At 38.2% G+C, this 20,247-nt stretch overlaps 4 protein-coding genes across 4 annotated transcripts; 1 reads left to right on the top strand and 3 right to left on the bottom strand.

Annotated features, from left to right (window-relative positions):
• The first annotated feature begins 224 nt into the window (after nt 1-224).
• On the top strand, nt 225-683 carry LOC141595377 (uncharacterized). Its single transcript, XM_074415342.1, has one exon. The coding sequence runs from the start codon at nt 225-227 to the stop codon at nt 681-683; it is 459 nt and encodes a 152-aa protein (XP_074271443.1).
• A 289-nt stretch (nt 684-972) lies between these two features.
• On the bottom strand, nt 973-2,216 carry LOC141595376 (uncharacterized). The gene is made up of 4 exons (XM_074415340.1): nt 2,055-2,216; nt 1,531-1,970; nt 1,282-1,487; nt 973-1,232 (listed from the first exon to the last, which is right to left on the bottom strand). Exons 1-4 carry the CDS (start codon nt 2,214-2,216, stop codon nt 973-975), a joined length of 1,068 nt encoding a protein of 355 aa, XP_074271441.1.
• Nucleotides 2,217-2,249: 33 nt separating this feature from the next.
• LOC141595375 (uncharacterized) lies at nt 2,250-3,287 on the bottom strand. Its single transcript, XM_074415339.1, has one exon. It carries the CDS (start codon nt 3,285-3,287, stop codon nt 2,250-2,252), a length of 1,038 nt encoding a protein of 345 aa, XP_074271440.1.
• Nucleotides 3,288-5,520: 2,233 nt separating this feature from the next.
• LOC141596973 (uncharacterized) lies at nt 5,521-10,613 on the bottom strand. The gene is made up of 7 exons (XM_074417258.1): nt 10,392-10,613; nt 8,268-8,409; nt 7,413-7,560; nt 7,169-7,253; nt 6,967-7,078; nt 6,455-6,546; nt 5,521-5,964 (listed from the first exon to the last, which is right to left on the bottom strand). The coding sequence occupies exons 1-7, from the start codon at nt 10,422-10,424 to the stop codon at nt 5,920-5,922; spliced, it is 657 nt and encodes a 218-aa protein (XP_074273359.1). The 5' UTR covers nt 10,425-10,613; the 3' UTR covers nt 5,521-5,919.
• Between the last annotated feature and the right edge of the window lie 9,634 nt (nt 10,614-20,247).

Below are 20,247 nucleotides of genomic sequence, written 5' to 3'. Positions count from 1 at the left end.
CCCTTCTATTTATTACAACCCAGACTTCTTCATTCCCTTTTGAATTCAATTTGGCTCACTCATCTCTCTCTCTCTCTCCACTTCTCATCTTCAACTATTCAATTGAAAGGTATGCTCTATCTTTACTTTGTTCTCATTATAAACCCAAATTGTTAAATTGTTCGATTTTTTTTCTTTTATAAACCCAGATTCAATTAGGGTTTATTTTTGATTTTTGTAGGGCAATGTCGAGTTCCTACTGTAGTTGTGAGGAAACACAAAAGTGTTTTTGTGGCATCCCTGTTGCTATTATGAAGTCTTGGACGCCTACAAATCCTGGAAGAAGGTTTGAGGCTTGCAAGTTTTATAACCCAAACAGTGGGTTTCGTGGCTGCAAATTCTTTCGATGGTATGACAAACCACAAACTGAATGGCAGCGAGATGCTATAAATGAGCTGAAATTGGAGAATAAGCATTTAAAGTGTGATGTTCAAATGTTGACTGAAGAAGTGGAGTGGCTCAAACAAGAGAGGAAAAAACATATGTATGAGCTTGAGAAGATAAAGATGAGAGCAAATGAAGATGTTGTTGTTAACCAATTTGTTAATCGATCATTGTATAACAAGAGTTATGTAACTGTAGGCAAAATAGCTTTGATATTCATAATAGCTTGTCTATCATTCATTGTTATGAAAGCTATGTAATGTACTTTTGTTTGTTGGGGGTATGTAACAGTTGAATGAAAATGAAGCAATGAAAGTACTTTATGTAAGAGAGCTTTGTAATGACACCTAATTTTCTCCTTCAATACATATAAGATTTCTGAAATTGTTGAAGGAATTACATCCAAATCCAAAATAGATCACAAATTGTCTCCTTCATTACATAACATTATTCTGAAATTGTGGGTGAAAAAAGAAATACATCCAAAAACCAAAATAAGTCAGAAATTGTTCACACATTTCAGAAATTGTTCAGGTAAGGACTACATAACTAATTAAACAGTTCATGGTCTCGAACCACTGACTGTTGAGTCCCATTTGCTTGTCCATCTGTTGTTACAGCTGAATGTTGGATGTTTGAAGTGCTGCCAGTGCATCTCAAATAGCCTTCTTTTGTAGCCTTTCTCTTTTCAGCAATCTGTCTTGCCTCCTTAGCCCAAGCAGTGCTTTTTTGAGGTCTGCCTCCTTTACTCTTTGGTGTGGGGGGCCACTGTGGGGTTCTTGCAAGTTCTTTTGTAGTGGCCAAGCTCCCTACAGTTGCTACATTTGTTGCTCTTCTTAGCCCTCTTAACTCCCTTACCTTTACCATCATCTTCACCTGGCTCTTTCCTCCTCTTCTTGGATTTAGGCCTTCCTGGCATCACTCTTTCAGCAGGTGGTAATGGTTCTGGAAGTCCTGTCTTCTCCCATAATTTCTGCCCAGGAATTGGAGCCACAACTGGTTCATATGCAAGGACATATTTGGCCTTACTATATACCTCATCCACATAGGCAGCCACAGTACCTCTATGTTTCAAAATAAAACCAGCTGCATGTACACATGGCATACCCAGTAAGCTGCCAGTGATTGCAGTCACATGTTCTTGCTTCAATGTTGACAACCACTTGTTCCCCATGAAAGTCAACCTCATAGACATTGAGACTGGAACCTATGAACTTGCAAAACCTAGATTCATCGATAGCCCACTTTAGACTTTTATCCACATAAGGCATGTACTCTTCATTATATTTCTTCACCCCCTCCCTTTTCTCATACATTCTCTTCATTACATATCTGCGCATCCATTCCATATGAGTAAGTATTGGCTTGTCCCTTGCTTCTCTGATCACAGCATTAAAAGACTCACAAATGTTGTTCAAGAGCATGTTGGACTTGGCTTGTTTCCCAAAAGCATGCATGGACCAGTGTTGGGCAGGAATTGCTCTCAAATATGCATAAGCTTCTTTGGATAGGAACTTCATACCTTCCATTGCTTTGTCAAAGTCAGCCTGCAAACATTCTCATGTTTTACTTCATGTATAAACAAGTGAAAAATGAAAAGAAAAAACATTGTCACAGCATTAAAAAACTACCTGTGTCAATGCCCTTGCTGCTGTCCAGAATGCCTCCTTGTATACTTGTCCACTCCATGTTAGCTTGAAGTTAGCCCATATATGTCTTGCACAGAACCTAATCTCTGCCTTTGGGACCACAAACTTCAAAGCATCTACTAATCCTTTTTGTCTGTCAGACATAAAAGTCAATCCCAACCCTCATCATGGCCTAAATCACACCAACAACTCCAAGAACCACTTCCAACTATCTGTGTTCTCCACTTCTACTACTGCCCAGGCAACAGGGAATATATTGTTATTCCCATCCTTCCCAACAGCAACCAAACAAATACCAGGGTAAGGACCCCTCAAGTGACAGCCATCAACCCCTAAGATAGGCCTACACCCCTTCAGAAATCCCTCTTTACAAGCTTGTAAACAAATATATAGCCTCTTGAAAATTGGAGGTGGCCTGTCAATGTTGTCACACACAACAAATGCACTAGACCCCTGTTTAGACTTCCTAATTTCTGCAGCATAATCCCACACCCTCCCATACTGATCCTTACCATTGCCATAAATAATCAACTTGGCTCTTTTTCTAGCAAGCCAACACTTGTCATAAATAACATGTACATTTAACTCTTTAAACACATGGTCTTGAAAATTTTTCAGTTTCCAATCAATGTTAGTTCTCCAAAATTCAATAAACCTTTCAGCTAAATATTCAGAAGTTACCTTCCTACTGTATGTAGCCATTCCACAAATGTGTCTTTCAATTAGAGTCTTAATTTGGAAAACTTCTTCTGAATCTTTCCACTTGGTAGCATGTAACTTGAATAGGCACTTCTTCACAGATTTGGGACACTTACAAGGTCCTATGAATTTGGATTTCTTGCTATTCCATGGACAATTGCACTTAAACCTACACTTGGCAGTCACTCTCTTATTGCCATTATGTGTATAATAGAAATCATAGCCTTTCTCAATAGAGTGTTGAACCAGTGCTTGTCTAAGAATCTTGTTGCTTGCAAACTTCAAACCAGCTACAAGTTTAATTGGACCTTTGAAATCAGTCAATGAGTTAAATGTTGGACTATTATCATCAACCTCATCATCTGGCCCTTGTAAAGACCTGAGATCATCTGAGTCCTCCTCATTATCTTCATCAACTAACACCTCTAAATCATCAACATCAAATAAAGGCTCTGATGTATCCCCTTCCCTTCTCAAAGTTTCAGAGACCTTCTTCAAAGTTTTTTGGTTTCCCATCTCCAAACAACTCCTCATCAATTTTATCATCATCAAAATCACTCAGCTCACTTTCACTGACCTCAGAATCAGTGAACTCTTCCTCTGAATCAACCCTGCCCTTTTTCTTTGCAGATTTTACCTTCCCCTTTTTGCTTTCAATCTTTTTTTTCTTTGCAGATTTTACCTTCTCACTGCCATTTTCATTTTCACCCCCCCACCTTTGTAGGTTTCTTCTTCTTACCAACTGCCCCTTTTTTACTTTTTATTGCATACTCACCAGCTTTAGTAGCACCTTCAGTAGCAGATTTAGCACCAGGCAGATCTTGTTCTTCACTAGCAACAAACTTCCCTTTAGATCTGCACTTTTGACCCACCTCTATACCAGATCCAACACCAGTTGTTCTCTCACCTCCAAAGTCAACTTTCCTCCTAACTGTTAACTTCACAGGTTTACCTAAGCTTTGCCTTTCAATAGGAATATGGTTTTGTGCTCTAGGGCTTCTCCTAGGGTAGATTGTTGCAAGAGGTATTACATTAAGTGGGTCAAGGCTACTGGGTTGGGGTGCTGATTGTTGATGGACAATGTTTGGATTGTTAGTTCTTGGGCTACTTGTGTTGGGCCTCTTTTTTTATGTAGATAGTGACTGGTTAAGGGTAGAATCTGGTGTTGGACCACTACTCTCACCTTCAATAGCATACAAGTCACACATCCCAATTCTGTCCCTTGTCTTCAACAATTCTTCAACATCCTTCTCACTTACAAGTTTCCTTTTCCCACTTGTCAGGTTCTTATTAGCCAATTTATACCACAATATAAAACTCTTGCCTTCAGTAGCTTTTTTCCCCATCTCCATACAAAATTCATAAGTAAATCTTCCTATGGGAATTCCAAACTCCAAATATAACCTCCCACCTATATATTCTGTTTTCCCTTTATTAAACTCAAACATTCCCCCATGATGCAGGCGCAGTCCAACAAAAAAACTCATCTCTAGAGTTATTGTAAATAAACAAGAGTTATTAACAATCAAAAGGAAACATAAATGTCAATCTTATTCACATAAAACTACCCTTAATGAAAGTATTAACAATGTCATTCTTATTCACATTAAGCACAGAAAACAAAAATGCAGAATCAATGAACCAATTTGGGGTTATAAGCAACATGCAATATTTAGGCATTAACAACAAATGTGCGAACTTTATCCCTAAATAGAGTCGAAATCAAAATACACTTAATCAATGTAATTAAAAGAGTCGAAATCAATAAAGAAATAGGGAATTCATTGAGTACTTACCAATTTATATGAGACTGATGACGATATTTATGATGGTTTACTTATCCAGGATTATGGGTTGAAGATTATGGGTTGAAGAAAGCTTGTCCCTTGCTGTTGAATTTGTAGATTAATGGAGGTTGAAGATGAATGGTTTTTACGTTTTAGGAGGAAGAGAAGTGTGTTTGATAAGTTTCTAATGTGAGTGTAATTTGTGTTTCAAATTGTATTGTTTCACATAGGTCAGGTAACATAAGTCAAGGGTAAATAGGTCATATTCTCTTTTTTTTGGCCGGAATTATAAAATGGGAGCAATTTTTGAACGTACATAAATTTGGTGGGAGTAAGTTTCAAAAAACTTTATATTAGGGAGTAAGTATCAAAAAATGAATTATATAAGGGAGTAATAATCAATTTACCCTTATTATTATTATTATTATTATTATTATTATTATATTTAGTATTAGTATTAATATTATTTCAGTTCAATTCAAATTCCCAATCAAATTTTAGTTGATTCACTCTATTCGATTCAGTTTAGCTCTCGATTCGGCTTCAATTTCCATTCCTATTCGATTCGATTGATTCAATTCAAATTCAATTGATTCATTCAATTCATTCATTCATTTCTAAAAAGCCTGAGAAAAACAAGCTAAGTTATCTAGTGTAGGACCAACCTATTTCATCCTTTCAGATGAACGAGGTAAGTCTTAGCGAACAACTTTCAAACCAACTCGAAAGGATGCCCAACAGAGGCCATAAAGTCGAAGCGAACAACTTTGGATCCGCAATACTTAATTTTACTTTGGAATTCGCCAACTACTCACTTGAGTGGATAACACAATTCACAAACATTATCACCTCCATGGTACACTCACAACACTGGCACATGGGTTGTGTACTTATTACGTACTTAGCACGGGCCAACTTCCTGAACCAAGCGAACACTTAGTTAAATCTGGAAGGAGGAAATATTTCATCTAACACAACAAATGTTATAATCTCTTAAGAAAACAACATTCCGATCATGCTACTCCAATAAGTAATCACAAATCAATTTCCAGAAGAAATTTCCCGAAAAGAGTGGCCTAACCATGAGCAATTGGCGATTCATCAAATCTTAATATTTGTGATTTTTGATGAGTTATAATATGAGGTATTCTACAAAATTTACAGCATGTACAATAAAAATAGCTGTTTTTCTGTTCAGCTAGAGGACAGCCAATGTAGGCAACTCCATTTGAGGTGAATCAGCGAATTAGGCATTTTGCCTTAATTCTGAACAAGCGCAACCACACAACAATGCTTTGGTTTTGAAAGTGCATATATCCTGCTCGGCCATGGTGCGATATTGCCGAGTAATTTTTCACCTTCTACCTCTTGACAAAATCCTTTAAAGAAAACAAAGGCAGGCCATCCTACAAGACCCAAAATCAATGCACAAGTTACATTCAAATACATCATTAGAATTTACGTCTCGGTGTCAATGGATTGAAGCCCTTGCAAGTATAGACTTCCATTGGCCAGCACTTTTTCCGTGCCATTGGATTGTCTACATTTGCCTTTTGGATGTAGTGATATGAGAGGCACATACGTATGAGGTTGGGAGAGTTTGAGCAAGTATATTACTAATAAGTTGGGTTAAGGTGATCCCCAGCAGCACCACATATGTTGTATTTTTCGAAAGCAAGGGGATTTTGTTTTCTTGATGAAAATGTAAACAAACAGATAAAACACCTACGTATAAGGAGTTCAACAATAAAAGGGAACAGAGGGCGTGAAAAAAAATTTCAGCCAATAAGATTAGCTTTCTTAGAACAAAACTGAGTAAATGACTGAGCTATTCGAATGTGAAATAGATTAGAAGAATATCAGAATAGACAGGTGAAAGTTGAAGCGTAAGTATACCTTGCTACTATCCTGATTTAGGAGCTGTCTGACAACTGTAGTCTGCTGAATCAGCCTTTCCAAGGATGAGTAGTGTGGCTTATTGAAATGAGCTACAATTGCACGTCACATAGGAAAAATTTATATTTAGAAATGCTAGAGTATCAAGGTGCTGCGACGAGAAACTATGAGGTACCATAGTCATCAGACACCATAACCAATAGCATCAACTCATTTATAATTTTCTTATATTTTACTTCCCTAGTATAGTAGTATGTGGAAGACTTGGCCCCTGCTTTTAAAGCTTGAATATTCGCCTCATTGGTTAAGGTGTGCAATGATATGATGCACCTGGTGTCCCTAAAGTCCTAAACATTTTTCATGGAGTGAAGAATAAAAATATAATATAATCCATGCATTCAAATAGGTTATTTACATTTTTCAAATATGTTAGGAGGATTTCGAGAAGGGTAAACAACCTGCGGAATGGATAAACTACTATGAATTGTAAAGATACAAAACAGAAAACACACCCAAAATAGCTCGATTTAATTTATCTGCAATTTCATGTCTATAATCTAGGCCGAGGAGTCGAAACATTGGTGATTTCTCTGGTTCATTGTAAGCAAGTAAAGCCATGTGATCCTGCCACCATAATCAAACTTAATCTGAGGCCCAGCTGAAGAATAAGTGAAGATTCTACAGATAGAGTAAAAAAATGCTGCAATTGCTTACCTCAATCTTCCCCATAAATTTTTGCGCCTCGGTGACTTCACTAAATGGCCTCAGTTGCTTCTTGGCAAATTCAACAGCTTCACAACTGACACAGAAATATGTTATATGGCGGATTCATATGAGCTTAAAATGTATTACTCCCTCCGTCTCAATCGTTTGTTTACCTTTGATTAAGATACCCCTCACAAAGAATAAAAAAGGTGAACAAATGAATGGGTCGGAGGAAGTATCAGTTTAGGCTTACCTTGGTCTAGAGCGAACGAGCTCAACAAAGTGTAAGCCCAAGAGATCAAAGCGCAAATCATCATTTTTCTGAAGCAGGTCTGGAGCCAGTTGTTCTGTCAGTTCGATAGCTCTGAGCACGTTGCCATTTAAGGCAAACTCGATAATTCCTGACAAAATCAGTTAGAAGAGAACTGAGAACATTGATTTAAGGAGTACCATTCAGCAGATGTTAAGCATCGTGAAAAACACCATGCCCTGGAAACAAGGAACTAATCATGCAGTTATGCACAATATTGCTTTTTAGAGTTAACAAGTGAAAGGAGAAAAAAAATCAGAGGTCCAATACCATAAAAGAAGATATATTCATCCGTTCTAATAGCCCAATAAAACCAACTCTTCAAATTCTTATGTACTCTCTGTTAAAGCCTGTCAAGTTTAATTTTGCTTTCTAAAACATGGAATACTATCATGTAACATGACGACACAAAACACCATTAGAAAAATCTAGACAAGTACATGCCTGAAATAAATATTTTCAGCCACTGACACTGATTACCAACCAATAATGCTTGGTCCAGGCCAATTCTATTTCGTTTTGTTTCGCAGAGAATATTTGCTATATCTAACACTCCTTCGTTTAACTTTTATTTTCCCTTTTCTCTACCAAGATAACGTTGTAGTACAACCCTATCTTTACTTGCCCACCTTTAAATCTTTCATTGATACAGGCTATCCAATAGAAATCTCATATTTTTAACATTTCATATGTACTGAGTATTGACATCTTCATTTTGATTATTCATTGGGCATAAAATATCTAAATAAACAAAACAAATTAAAGTGAGGTAAGTTAAGGCTGAGAGTGGTTACTTACTCCTCCTCCTATCTATATCTTCAAGACAATCAACTGGCTGGCTGATATTAGTACAACTAATGAAGGACTCCACAGTATCTTTGAAACAATTATGTACAAGATACGATAGCACAACATTGTGGATGTCAGTGTCATTAACAACCTGTCAACATAATGGAGTATAAATTATCAGACAACTAAAAAACAGTAATCCAGAACAGAAATATCAGCATCTCAGTAATTAGTTGTTCAGAAAAGCCAGTGATTAAGTAAGTAAGTTTTAAGCAGCTCTACCAAGCATCTCTTATAGAAAGGAAATGGCTAACCTAATGATAGATAATCCCACTTCCCTACGTCAATGAGCAGAATATTCCTCCCTAAGGAAAATACACTCATGGATGCTGCATTAATGTTGTACATACTTCCATCTTACCAAAAGATAACACTCCATATATCCTAATAACTTTGAGATACTATAGACTTCACCATCCTCGAATTGGAAAGTGAGAACACGGACCTTTCTGTTGTATAAACATAATGCGGCGGCTACATACATCTTACTCCTTACCCCGTCTAAACCACATCATAGCCAGGAAACTTTGAGGCGTTAGAGTAATTTTGTAGCTCTAGTGTTGTAGCTAGTGTTATGACATTAACACTCACTTCATTCTCATTCTCCTTATTGTCTCCCTTTTTCTACCATGAACAAAAGACATTCCAGGTTTTAGGCATGTAGTATTCCAATTCAACCCCATACTATTACCAATCGCTAGTTTGAGGAGTCACTATAGGACAAGCTGAACTTGCATGATTGCGGTCGCGGTAACGGTATCACATAATCGTCCTCAACTCGGCTGCCGCGCTCTGAGTCGCGGTTATCGTGGTGACATTTATTTTACAATCTTTTGTGGATATTTTTCATATATTTGATATAGTTTAGATTAATTCTATTTAAAATAATTGATTTGACCACTGCCATACAAGTGATACAACTTTTAAGAGCTTTTCATTACAAAATTTGGCTGGCACAAATTATAATTCGTTCATCTCGAGTACAACGTGGACCGTATTGGGTCGAGTTGGCCAATACAATATAAACTGGTCATCTTGGTCGATATTTTCATATTTTCAATTTACCCGTTACATCCAGGGATATCTCGTATCGGCCACCTCTGATACCGATACATCTTGGGAGAGAGATTAAACCATGTATGGGAGCATTTAAAAAAGATAAAACTTACGCCTTACGGCTTGACCTAATCAAAACATTGTTTCCTTCAGAGCTGATCAACATAATCCTCTTCTAAAACATAAGGAATCTTATTTACGTGTAAATTTCCTATCCCCTAATTTTATGACGACCAAATAAAGGTAAATCTTTATTCTACTCCAAATTAATTAGTGGAAACGGTTCTATGTAAGTCAAAATACAAAAAATAGTAGAACCTAGACCAGATAAAAAAAATTGAAAAGGAAAATTCTCAGAAAACCAAGGGAAGCCTGGAGAGTGAAATCATAGCCCTAAAAGTGAATGAACTGAACATAAACATTCTAAACAACAAAAATAACATCCCCTGAAAAATCAGAATAATACCCAAATTCATCAAGATTCCTATGAAGCAGCATTCACCTCAAATTTAAATATCTTCTCCACAAAATTTATATAACTATACCAAGTAATATTGGCGTGATCATAGCAGCCATCAACTATTATTCTCCACAACACAGTTACGATTTAAAAAAAAAACAAAAAAACAGACGGAAACACGTACATTACATATAAGAAGTATCACAAACACAATGCAGCTAGTATTTTCAACAAGGTTCATACTAATATGTACCCAACATGTATCATGTGAGGCCGTTCTACACTAATATTATGTAAATCGGTTCCGGTATCAAGCAAATCGGAATACACCCGTTTCACAATAGGCTTCTATAAAGCGGCCTTACTCACATAATAGCTGAAACTAGGGTTTGGGAATAAAATTATTTACACGGCCTCTTCTCTTTCCTTTATCGCCAATTATACATCACAATCACATATAAACCCCAAAAGCGACATAATTCTAGCTATATATATCAAACAAACAAAAAGAAGACTGTTAATTAAACTAAAAGGAACGAAAAATTGGAAGAACTTACAATGTTTTCGTATAGTTTAGGATCCAAGTCCATTGATTAATTAGCAGTGGAAATTAACAGAGTGACGATGATCAACAAGAGTTGTAGGAGAGAGAAAGGGGAGAAGAAAAGGAGAGAGATTAGATTGAACGAGAGAAAGTAGAAAGACTGAAGAATTTGATTTGATTACACTCTTCGAGAGGGGAGTTTAAGCCTGATTAAGTGATTAGGTTGTCAAGGATTACTAAAGCCTAAAAGGCTTCAAACAAGTTACTCCGTAATAAGTTCGTACTAGTATTGGTGTCCCGGCTTCGCCCGAGCTACCTTTATTTAGCATTAAAATTTATTTTAATTAAATAAAACTATTTTAAATTGCATAACTCATATAAATTTATTATTAATATATTTTTCTAGAACATATATTAAAATTACGATAAAATAAATTATGAGACAAATTCACTACTCCCGTTATTAATATTTTACTTAAATCGATTGGTTAGCTAAATGTTCATATAACTTCTTCTATTGTTAATATTGTTACTTTTATTACATTCGTTATTGCTACTGTTACTTTCACTATCCTCGTGTATATGTTGGATACATTTTGTCAAATTTTAAACATTAAAACAAATCCATCATCATAATTAAGTATTAGATTAAAAATTATACTCCCTCCTATTCACTATATTCTTCCCCTTTCCTTTTTGCACAAGAATTAAGAAAGTGAATTTGGACCACACAAAACACACTACCCTACATGCAATTTAATTTGAACCACACAAATCAACCCAAAAAAGGAAATAGGGAAGAAAACCCGAATAATCCGAATAAGGAAATAGGGAAGAATATAGTGAATAGGAGGGAGTATAAACTAAGCAATTATGATTAATGATAATTATAAAAATTCCCTCATAAAATCAATAATTAGTCTTCATTTCCTCCATATTTTTGCCAAATGTGATTTACCAAATCAGCTCGAAGTTGGTGATGTATCTCATTATCACGTAATTCCGCATGCTTTTGAAGGCTGTCTCGGAATTGTTGTATTGACCCGTGATTAGTTGGATATGACGTGGACGATCCCTCATCACTCCACTCGCTTATTGTTGCACCTTCGTCCTCAAAATAAATTTATTACGAGACTGTCTCCCACTAAATCTAATGTCAGACCGTCTGAAAATAAATTTATTACGAGATCGTCTCACAATAAATTAAGTGCGAAAGTAAATTTATTGTGTGATCGTCTCACACAAATAAATTTGTTCCCACACTAAATGTAAATTAAGAAGCCACAGTAATAGAAGTAGACCAAATGTAGGGGCCACTGCTTGCAGAATCTATGGACAAGTCACTCAACAAACCCGTATACTATCTCGTAACCATTCCTATCAACAAACCTCATCCCCTTTGTCTAGCAATAGAAGGTTTGTTAACAAACCTTGACATGTCATCTTACAAACCCTTGACAAACCTCTATTGCTAGTGCCCTAAATATTGTTACTTTCACTACAGTCGCATTAATATTGGTAATCTCAATACTCCCGTTGTTACTTCTATTACTGTCACTACTCCGCTCGCTGCTAATATTGTTACTTTGACTATTCAAATGAGTGATTTCTATCATATTACTATATCCAATGTTACTACAATTCTTTTAGCTACAAACATAAATTACTTATATTATTTAGGCATACAATTTTAAGAGACTTATATATTTATATAAATATATTGCATATATGCATGCATTAAATCAAATCGGAATAATTATGGAATATTATATTTTTTTGGAAATCTAGCTTGATTTATTTACCTTTTAATAGTTTCCAATATATATCATACTTGTATTATATTTGTGTATCTTAAATAATTAACATCCTTATATTAATTAATACTTTAAGTAGGACATGTTTATTTTAAGGAAACTCTTCATATTCTGATGTTTTATAAATTTATACTTAAGCCAAAACTATCAAATATACATTGAAGTACATACCTTGGTAAGGTCCATCACAAAGTGCCATGATTAAAAACTATATAGTATAATTAATTTGTATATGTGTATTTAATTACATTGAAGCCCCTTGATTTCTGGAATTAATATATAGTATTGATATCTAAGCAATTTCCGTAATTTATTTTCGCAATACAAATTTTACTTAATTTAGTACTTTTTACTAGAGGTGAGCAAATTTAGGTCCGAACCGGACCAGACCATTTGGTCTGGACCAAACTCGGACCGAATTATTTTGGTCCGGTCCTCGGTCCTCATTTTTTCAAGGTTTGGTCTTCGTCCGGTCCCGTTCAAGACCGGTTAATTTAGGTTCGGTCGATGGACCAAATTTCATGTTTTTAATGGCGCAACATAAAATATTATGAATCAAATTAATATTTTATCTTCAAAAGACATTATAAATTAGTATTGTCAATGATTTTCATAAAAAGAGTCGTCTAATAATTTAAATGCATTTTATTTAGCGGAATTAAAACGTAATTATCGTATACGAAATAGTGAAAAAACTAATTTTAGGTCCATTTCGGTCCAAGACCTGACCGGACCAAATATTTCGGGTTTGGTCCGGTCGAAGACCTCCGGTCCTCTAAATTTTTATTTCGGTCTTCGGTCGGGTCCGGTTCGGTCCGGTCCTAGACTGATTCTCAGCCCTACTTTTTACCTACCTTTTTCCATTTACATACCCTTGACTAAAACTAATCCAATTCTCTCCCTTATGAAATCGATAATGAATGATGATTTACATGTACAACGAGTTTTTAATTCATTAATTTTATGACTATAAATCAAATTTGCTATTTTCTTTCACTTTTTTGGACTTTTATTTGATTTAGGGTTTATCATAATTAAATTTATTGGTCATGGGTTGTTTGGTGGTGGTGGCCTTGGTGAGATGGCAGCGTGGGCGATGGACGACGGAGTAAGGCGCTGTACGCGAAGGGTGCCGGCGACATAGGGCGAAGGTTTCAGGTGGTGGGACATGGACAATGGAAGGTGTGGGGTTTAATTGAGGGTGAAAATGTCGTCGTGATGCAGGCTTGTATCATCGTCGGTCGCCGCCGGTAGTGGGAAGGGGAAGTTGACGATCGTGGGCGGCTAAGGGTGGTCAACATCGGCGATGGTCAACGACGGTGAAGGGTGGTTAACAATATTAATGGTGGTGGTGTGACTTTGTTTTGATTTTTTTTAAGATTCAGTATATAGTACATTTGAGAAACTAGAGGGAGAAATGAAAGGGCATAATGGTCAAATGTGTACTATAATAAGTAAAATGCGTGCTGCGAAAATCACATTTTTTTTATAACAATGAACTTTCCTCAATAAATAAATAAATAAAAGGGTAAATTGATAACTTATACCTATTATAACACACTTTTTCAAAATTTATACCTAGAATAATTTTTTTTCAAAACTTATACCAAAAATCTCTATTTCTTTCATCCTTGATACGAAATTTATGAAAGTGACTATTTTACCCTTACTATTAAGCCTATCACTATCATTCCCACCCAAATTGCTCCCTTCCCCCACCAGAATAAACCACATCCATTCCACCCCGACGACACCACCACCAATTCCGACATCACCGCATCGGCATCACCACCTTATCCCCCATCGCCGTTAACATCAAGCACCACCATTTTCATCCCTCTTATGGCAACCCCACCACCACTAAAACCAACACCATTTTCCATTTAAATCTAGAGAAATTTTTGAAGAAGAGGGTGATTAAACTTGCAATATAATAGTTATTAAATGTATACATTTTGGCCAAAATTTCATTTAAAACGAATAAATCTACACTTGATCTTACTGGGTACAAAATGGTAATCGTCTTTTGAGGAAAATTTGATTGTGGTTAGGTGAATTAGAGAGTGGAGTAGAAGTTGTATCTTTTGGAGTGAGGTAGAAGCAATATCGATTTCGATGGAAATGGGAAAATTTGATTGTGGTGGAGGAGAATTAGGGATTGGAGTGTCCACTGTCCACCATTGTTGATGGTGGTGTAGATGTTGAGCATAGCGGTGCTATAAGGTGGTGGTATATGTACGGTCTGCGTTAGTGACTTAGTGTTGATGACATGGCAGGGCGTTAGGTTCGGCGATGAATGTTGTGAGGTCGGTCTTGTGATGGGACGACAGATTGGATGCGACAGTTTGGTGGTTATAAAGGCGGCGACACTGGTGGGGGAAGAGAGGGTTTGAGGTTGATGTGTGGTTGTTTTGGTGGGGGGATTGGGGGAAAGGGGTCAATGAGTTTGGGAATGATCCGAGAGATGAGTGATGAGTGATGAGAGTGAATAGTAAGGGTAAAAAGGTCAATTTTAAAGATTTGGTATCAAATATGAAAGAAATAAGGATTTTTGGTATAAGTTTTGAAGAAAAATTATCTAAGGTATAAAATTTGAAAAAACGTATTATAGTAGGTATAAGTTATCAATTTACCCTAAATAAAAATAAGTTTATGTAGGTTTGATTACATACTAACCAGGTGCACTACAAACAATTAAACAGGGGAATTTAAAAACCTCTGAACTATTAGATACTAAAAGGGTTAAATTAGAAATAGCCCAGAGCGAAACAAAAAAGCAACTTTTGTTGGAGGGTGTACGATAACGATCATGGAACAGGATAGGATGAGCCTCATTGGATCAGGTGAACCTACTTTCTTTTAGTCCTCTTAACTGTTAGCAATTGGTTGGCCATTCAAGGAGTTAAGTCATCTATGGATCTCTTTATTTTGGAAGATCACCCAATGAGCTTCAGACTATCCTACACAAAGATTATCTTGTTCAGGAGATATCATTCATAGCCGACCCAAAAACATGTTCATTGACTGAAGTTGACTCTAACCTTGAGAAAAAGACCCAACGACATAGTCAAGCTTTGTCGAGGTGCTTATTTCTTATTCAATAAGCGACAACATCATGTATTGTAGTTATCTAGATCTTTCATTGGGGATTTCGCCCCTCTCATAATCTTATGTACCAAAAAACCTATTGCAACAGTCTTGGTATACCTGCAAAGAACGACTAAATGGTCAATATGATCTTTTCTTCAAATTAACAGTAGTCCAAGCCATTCGACCTCGGCCAAGATAATGATCCGCATTGCGGCTACATTTCTTGCTGGGATGCTCTTTAACTAGTGCAAATTTAAACTTATCCATAGAAACCTTGCTAATATGAGAAGGGTCCAAAATTAGGCGTTTCTTCTTATCGCTTTGGAAAAAGAACCTCATCTAGAACCAACTCAACACTCTTAGTTGCCCCAAATGTATTCTTATATCGCTTATGAGGTTAAGGACCGGAAGTGAGAACTATCGCTTTCCTTAAAATTTCTTTATGGGGAGTTCTCGTTTGAATGAAAGTTTTAGAAATGGAGGTATGAACTGTAACAACCATATTCACTACCTCCAACTAAGCATATCCGACCAACGAGAGTGCCACCATCCCGGTTTCGCGAGGTATGTTGTACCATCACCAACTATACATGTTTATCCAACAAAATAGAATGAATCCAAATTTACATGAGTCGATTAAATACAAACATAAAAAAAAACGTGACAGTACGATTCTAGTACTTCCATCTAACTCATTTTATAATGTGGAGTCGTGTCGCAACCAATCTCGTACATAGTCCCTAAGTCGGCATCATATCCATAGCGTACCCGTCACATAACTACTCACCATATGATCAGATATATCATAGGGATCACGTTAGATGGTTTGTAAATGATTTGACACAAATAACACACAAGTAAACACAAGGTTGAGTAGAGAAATCCTTTACCACAATTAAACCGCCTAGCATGTGACAATAATCAAGGTATATCGACTTTGCAAGAAAGTAAGTAGAACATTATTCTTGTAACAACCCGGATTATAAAACAAAGGGAAAACGTATTATAAATGAACAATCAGAGTATAACAATAATAATAGGGTCAGGGTGGCGGAAACATCTGACCAAATCCACATTGAAACCAAATCCAAAGTTATTACATTATTAAATGTATCTCAACTGAAAACAAAATCCTAATTTATTATTCATCTCACCCCTCAGTGCATCCCAAACAACATCATCCAAACAACAACGAGCATTCAACAATAACAACTGAAATGTAAAAACTAATAAACATGTGAGACCATCTATACTCATGAAGACTCGATATCAACCTACCATCAGACAATGACATATCAAGACAACCTTATGAGATGACGACTTCTAGTGAACACCGCATGACATCACATAACAACATAAACTGTAATACCCCGTAATTTAATAATAATTTATGAAAATAATTTATGTAATTCAAATAATTAATTAGTAATAATCGCATTTATAATAATAGTTGTTACGAGACGGTAATTAAGTGAATAAAATAAGCAAGCAAAGACGGAGTTGAGCTTGAGTATTGGACCGTGTATTACTGGGTGGTGTGCTCGGGAACTACTCGAACAATATTAGTATAGTAATAGCAATATAATAATAATAATAATAATAATAATAATAATAATAATAATAATAATAATAATAATAATAATAATAATAATAATAATAATAATAATAATAATAATAACCACATTTTGAGCATTAGGGCTGCTGTCACCGGCTGCCACCAAGGGTACCACCACAGCACGCAGGTTAGGGTTTTCTTTCGCCTACTATCTATTTTTTTATCCTAGGGTTCCGGTTGTGTGATCCCTGCCTTGTCTGTGATCGCCGGCGGCCTTACCGGACGTCAGGCTTTGTGTGTTGATCGGTTTTTGGTTCAGCATTCACGGCTGTCAAATAGCATTCTCGGCTGTAGCTTTGTCGGGCATAGGCTATATCAGGTGGGTGTTTGCTTTCTGTTTTTTTTATTTGGGTCGCTTTGTAAGGGTTCTTTGAGTCGCATTCTTTGTGGTTCTTGGAGTCTTTCTTCTGACCATTTTTAGCTTTCCTGCAGCTGCTTTGGTTTGTTTTATCCCGTCTTTCTTTCTTTGGTTGTTTCGGTTTTTGCATTTCTTTGTGTGGGTGCTATCACCGTGATATGGCTGGTTGTTGCCCATCACCGGAGTGGGTGGTGTGTTGGTGGTCACCTTTGCCACGGGTCAGTTCTTCTTTTTGGATGTCTTGCCTCTAGCTGCTTGTGCGGGTGCCTGCAAGGTGGTTTTCGTTCGGGTGGTTGCTTGGTGGCTATATCGATTTTTGGGCAGGTTGGGCGTGGGGATTTGCTTCTTCCTTCATGCCCGAGCTTGTGCGGTTTCATTGTCCTTTTTCGAGTCTTCATGCGTGTCAGGATGGTTTTGGTAAGGGACTTAGTAAGGCTGCATGGCAGAAGCATTTTCAGGACCGACATTGTCATAATGGTGCATTGGATCTTACACGTCAGACTCTTACTGATAGTTTAACTGTTTATTCCAATGCCGAGAGTGCTTTGAGACGGATAGGGCTCTGGTTGTGTGGGGTGTGTTTTATGACCTGTACCACTCGCGCTAGATGTCGGCATAGTCGGGGTGATATTGTGATGCATCCGGAGTGTGTTGATGGCCTCTACAGCTTTCATATTTATGGTATTCCGAGACCTTTGGCTCCTTCTACTTCGGTTTCTTCTGATGATGGTGTTGAGCTTGTTCAGTGGTCTATATCTTTGCTTGATCGTTTATTGTCGTTGGGCCTTCGCACCGTGAAATATATTCCTCCTAAGTGTCATCTTGGGTTTGCTCGGGCTTTGAAAGGAGCTCTGGATGATGTGGCTGGTTCCTCTAGTGATCTCTCCCACTGGATTCGTTTGCTTGTTTTACCACTGTGTCTGCTTAAGACTTTCGCTCCTCGGAGTAATGTTAAGTGTAGAACTGCTATTCGGCGCCAGCGTCAGGAGGAGAGTATTGCCAGGGCTATCCTTGCTTGGGGGTACACGGGGGGGGAGGGGTTGCGGGTCACATTGCGGGAGTGTTTTGATGAGGGTCCTTCTTTGTTTCATGTGGAGGAGGATCTGGATTTGAGTGAGCTTAACCTCCGTCAATGTCGGCGGAAGATTTGTGATGGTCACTATATTGCTGCTGTTCGGATGCTTTTTTCCTCTGGGGTCACCCCCTACTCCGATGCCACTCTTGTGGCCTTGCGTGAGAAGCATCCTGTCGCCCCACCTTTTTCATTGCCTCCTTTGTCTGGGGATCATCATCCCCTGGTTGCCTCTGCGTCTGTGGTTTTGGATATGATTCGGAGCTTCCCACGTGGTACTTCTTGTGGGAGGGATGGGTTTCGTGCCCAGCACCTTATAGACTGTTTGAGTGGCGCTGTTGTGGCTATCTCTGATGATTTGATCACTTCTATTACTAGGGTGGTTAATCTTTTTCTTGAGGGCCGATGTCCTCTTGCTTTGGGTGAGTACATTGCCAGCGCCCCTCTCACGCCGCTTGTTAAACCAGGTGGTGGGGTCCGTCATATTGTTGTTGGCACTGTCTGGAGACGGCTTGTCTCTAAGGTTGGTGCTTTTATGGTTGGTCCTTCTTTGTCTTCTTATTTGGCTGGTCTTCAGTTTGGGGTGGGTGTGTCCGGTGGAGGAGAGGCTATCTTACATGCCTTGAATCGGCTCATTGAGGCTCGGGGTGCTGAGGTGGGACTTTCCATGTTGCTGGTTGATTTCCAGAATGCTTTCAACCTTGTTGATCGTACGACCATGCTTCAGGAAGTCCGCCGTCGTTGCCGGTTCTTTCCGTTGGGTGGAGTTTTGTTATTCCGATACCGCCGTCTTTTTATGGGGACCATTGCTTCTGGTCTTGTCAGGGTGTCCAGCAGGGTGATCCTTTGGGCCCGTTGCTTTTCGCTTTGGTTTTGCATCCCTTAGTATGCAAAATACGGGACACTTTTGACCTCATCACTATGCAGGCGTGGTACTTGGATGATGGCACCATTGTGGGGGATACTTTGGAGGTGGGGAAGGTCTTGGATTTGATTATGGCGGATGGCCCCTGTTTTAGACTGCACCTTAATGTCTCCAAGACGGAGGTACTTTGGCCTGTTGAGGATCCTCGGAGTCGGCTTCCTGGGGTTTTCCCCCCTTCTATTGCTCGGCCCTTGCGTGGTGTTACGATTTTGGGTGGACTCACAAGATTTGCCCTGGTTTTGGCAGTGAGATTGTGGCGAGGAGAGTAACTAAGACCATTGAGCTAATGGACTTGGTTGCGAGGATTGAGGACCCGTAATGTGAGTTGCTTCTACTTCGAGCTTGTACTGGTATTTCTAAGCTCTATTTCTCCCTTCGTACTTTCTCTCCAGGTGTTTTTGGGTCCGTCCATCTTCCTTTTGATGCTGCTCTTCGTTCCAGCTTGGAACGTATCGTCACCGCGTCTGGCCCGGGTTTTGGGGATTGGCAGTGGCGCCTTGCTACTTTCCCTTTTCATCTTGGTGGTCTTGGTGTCTATGCGGCGGGGGATGTTTTACATTATGCTTTTATTGCGTCCTGTTTGCGATCTGGATTTGCGAGCTAAGCTCCTCGGACCCTCTGGTATTGTAGCTGCTGGCCCTACTTTTGATGATGTCGCGCGAGGTTTTACTGCGATTACAGGCTCTGGTATCTTAGGCAACCCTAGTAAAATTGCTGCCCCCAAACTTATGAAGAAATTGGCAGACATTTATTTCGCGACGGTTGCTACTGCCTCAGAGTCTGTTTTCTCTTTGACACCACGCCAGCTTGCTTTGTGGCAGTCTTAGCAGGGTTCTCACTCCTCTGATTGGTTGCGTGCGGTTCCTATCTCGGGGTTGGGTCAGACTATGAACGGGAGGACTTACCGTAGTGTGCTTGGGTATCGTCTAGGTGTTCCGTTATTCACGGTATCTAGGTCCTGTCCTGCTTGCTCTCGGGTTTTTGCTGATGATGTT

The sequence above is a fragment of the Silene latifolia genome, chromosome 8 (assembly GCF_048544455.1).
Source record: "Silene latifolia isolate original U9 population chromosome 8, ASM4854445v1, whole genome shotgun sequence".
Taxonomy (NCBI): Eukaryota; Viridiplantae; Streptophyta; class Magnoliopsida; order Caryophyllales; family Caryophyllaceae; genus Silene; species Silene latifolia.
This window is presented reverse-complemented; position numbering and strand designations above follow the sequence as displayed.

Excerpts from the sequence above, each read along its gene's own strand:
- LOC141595377 (XM_074415342.1), top strand. The coding sequence starts at position 225 with ATGTCGAGTTCCTACTGTAGTTGTGAGGAAACACAAAAGTGTTTTTGT.
- LOC141595376 (XM_074415340.1), bottom strand. The coding sequence starts at position 2,216 with ATGTCTGACAGACAAAAAGGATTAGTAGATGCTTTGAAGTTTGTGGTC. Across the intron at positions 1,488-1,530 it reads AATCACTGGCAGCTTACTGG|AGGTACTGTGGCTGCCTATG; the intron begins GTATGCCATGTG and ends TTTGAAACATAG. Across the intron at positions 1,233-1,281 it reads AGGTGAAGATGATGGTAAAG|GGAGCTTGGCCACTACAAAA; the intron begins GTAAGGGAGTTA and ends TAGCAACTGTAG.
- LOC141595375 (XM_074415339.1), bottom strand. The coding sequence starts at position 3,287 with ATGGGAAACCAAAAAACTTTGAAGAAGGTCTCTGAAACTTTGAGAAGG.
- LOC141596973 (XM_074417258.1), bottom strand. The coding sequence starts at position 10,424 with ATGGACTTGGATCCTAAACTATACGAAAACATT. Across the intron at positions 7,254-7,412 it reads CTCGTTCGCTCTAGACCAAG|TTGTGAAGCTGTTGAATTTG; the intron begins GTAAGCCTAAAC and ends TTTCTGTGTCAG. Across the intron at positions 6,547-6,966 it reads ATTAAATCGAGCTATTTTGG|CTCATTTCAATAAGCCACAC; the intron begins GTGTGTTTTCTG and ends GTGCAATTGTAG.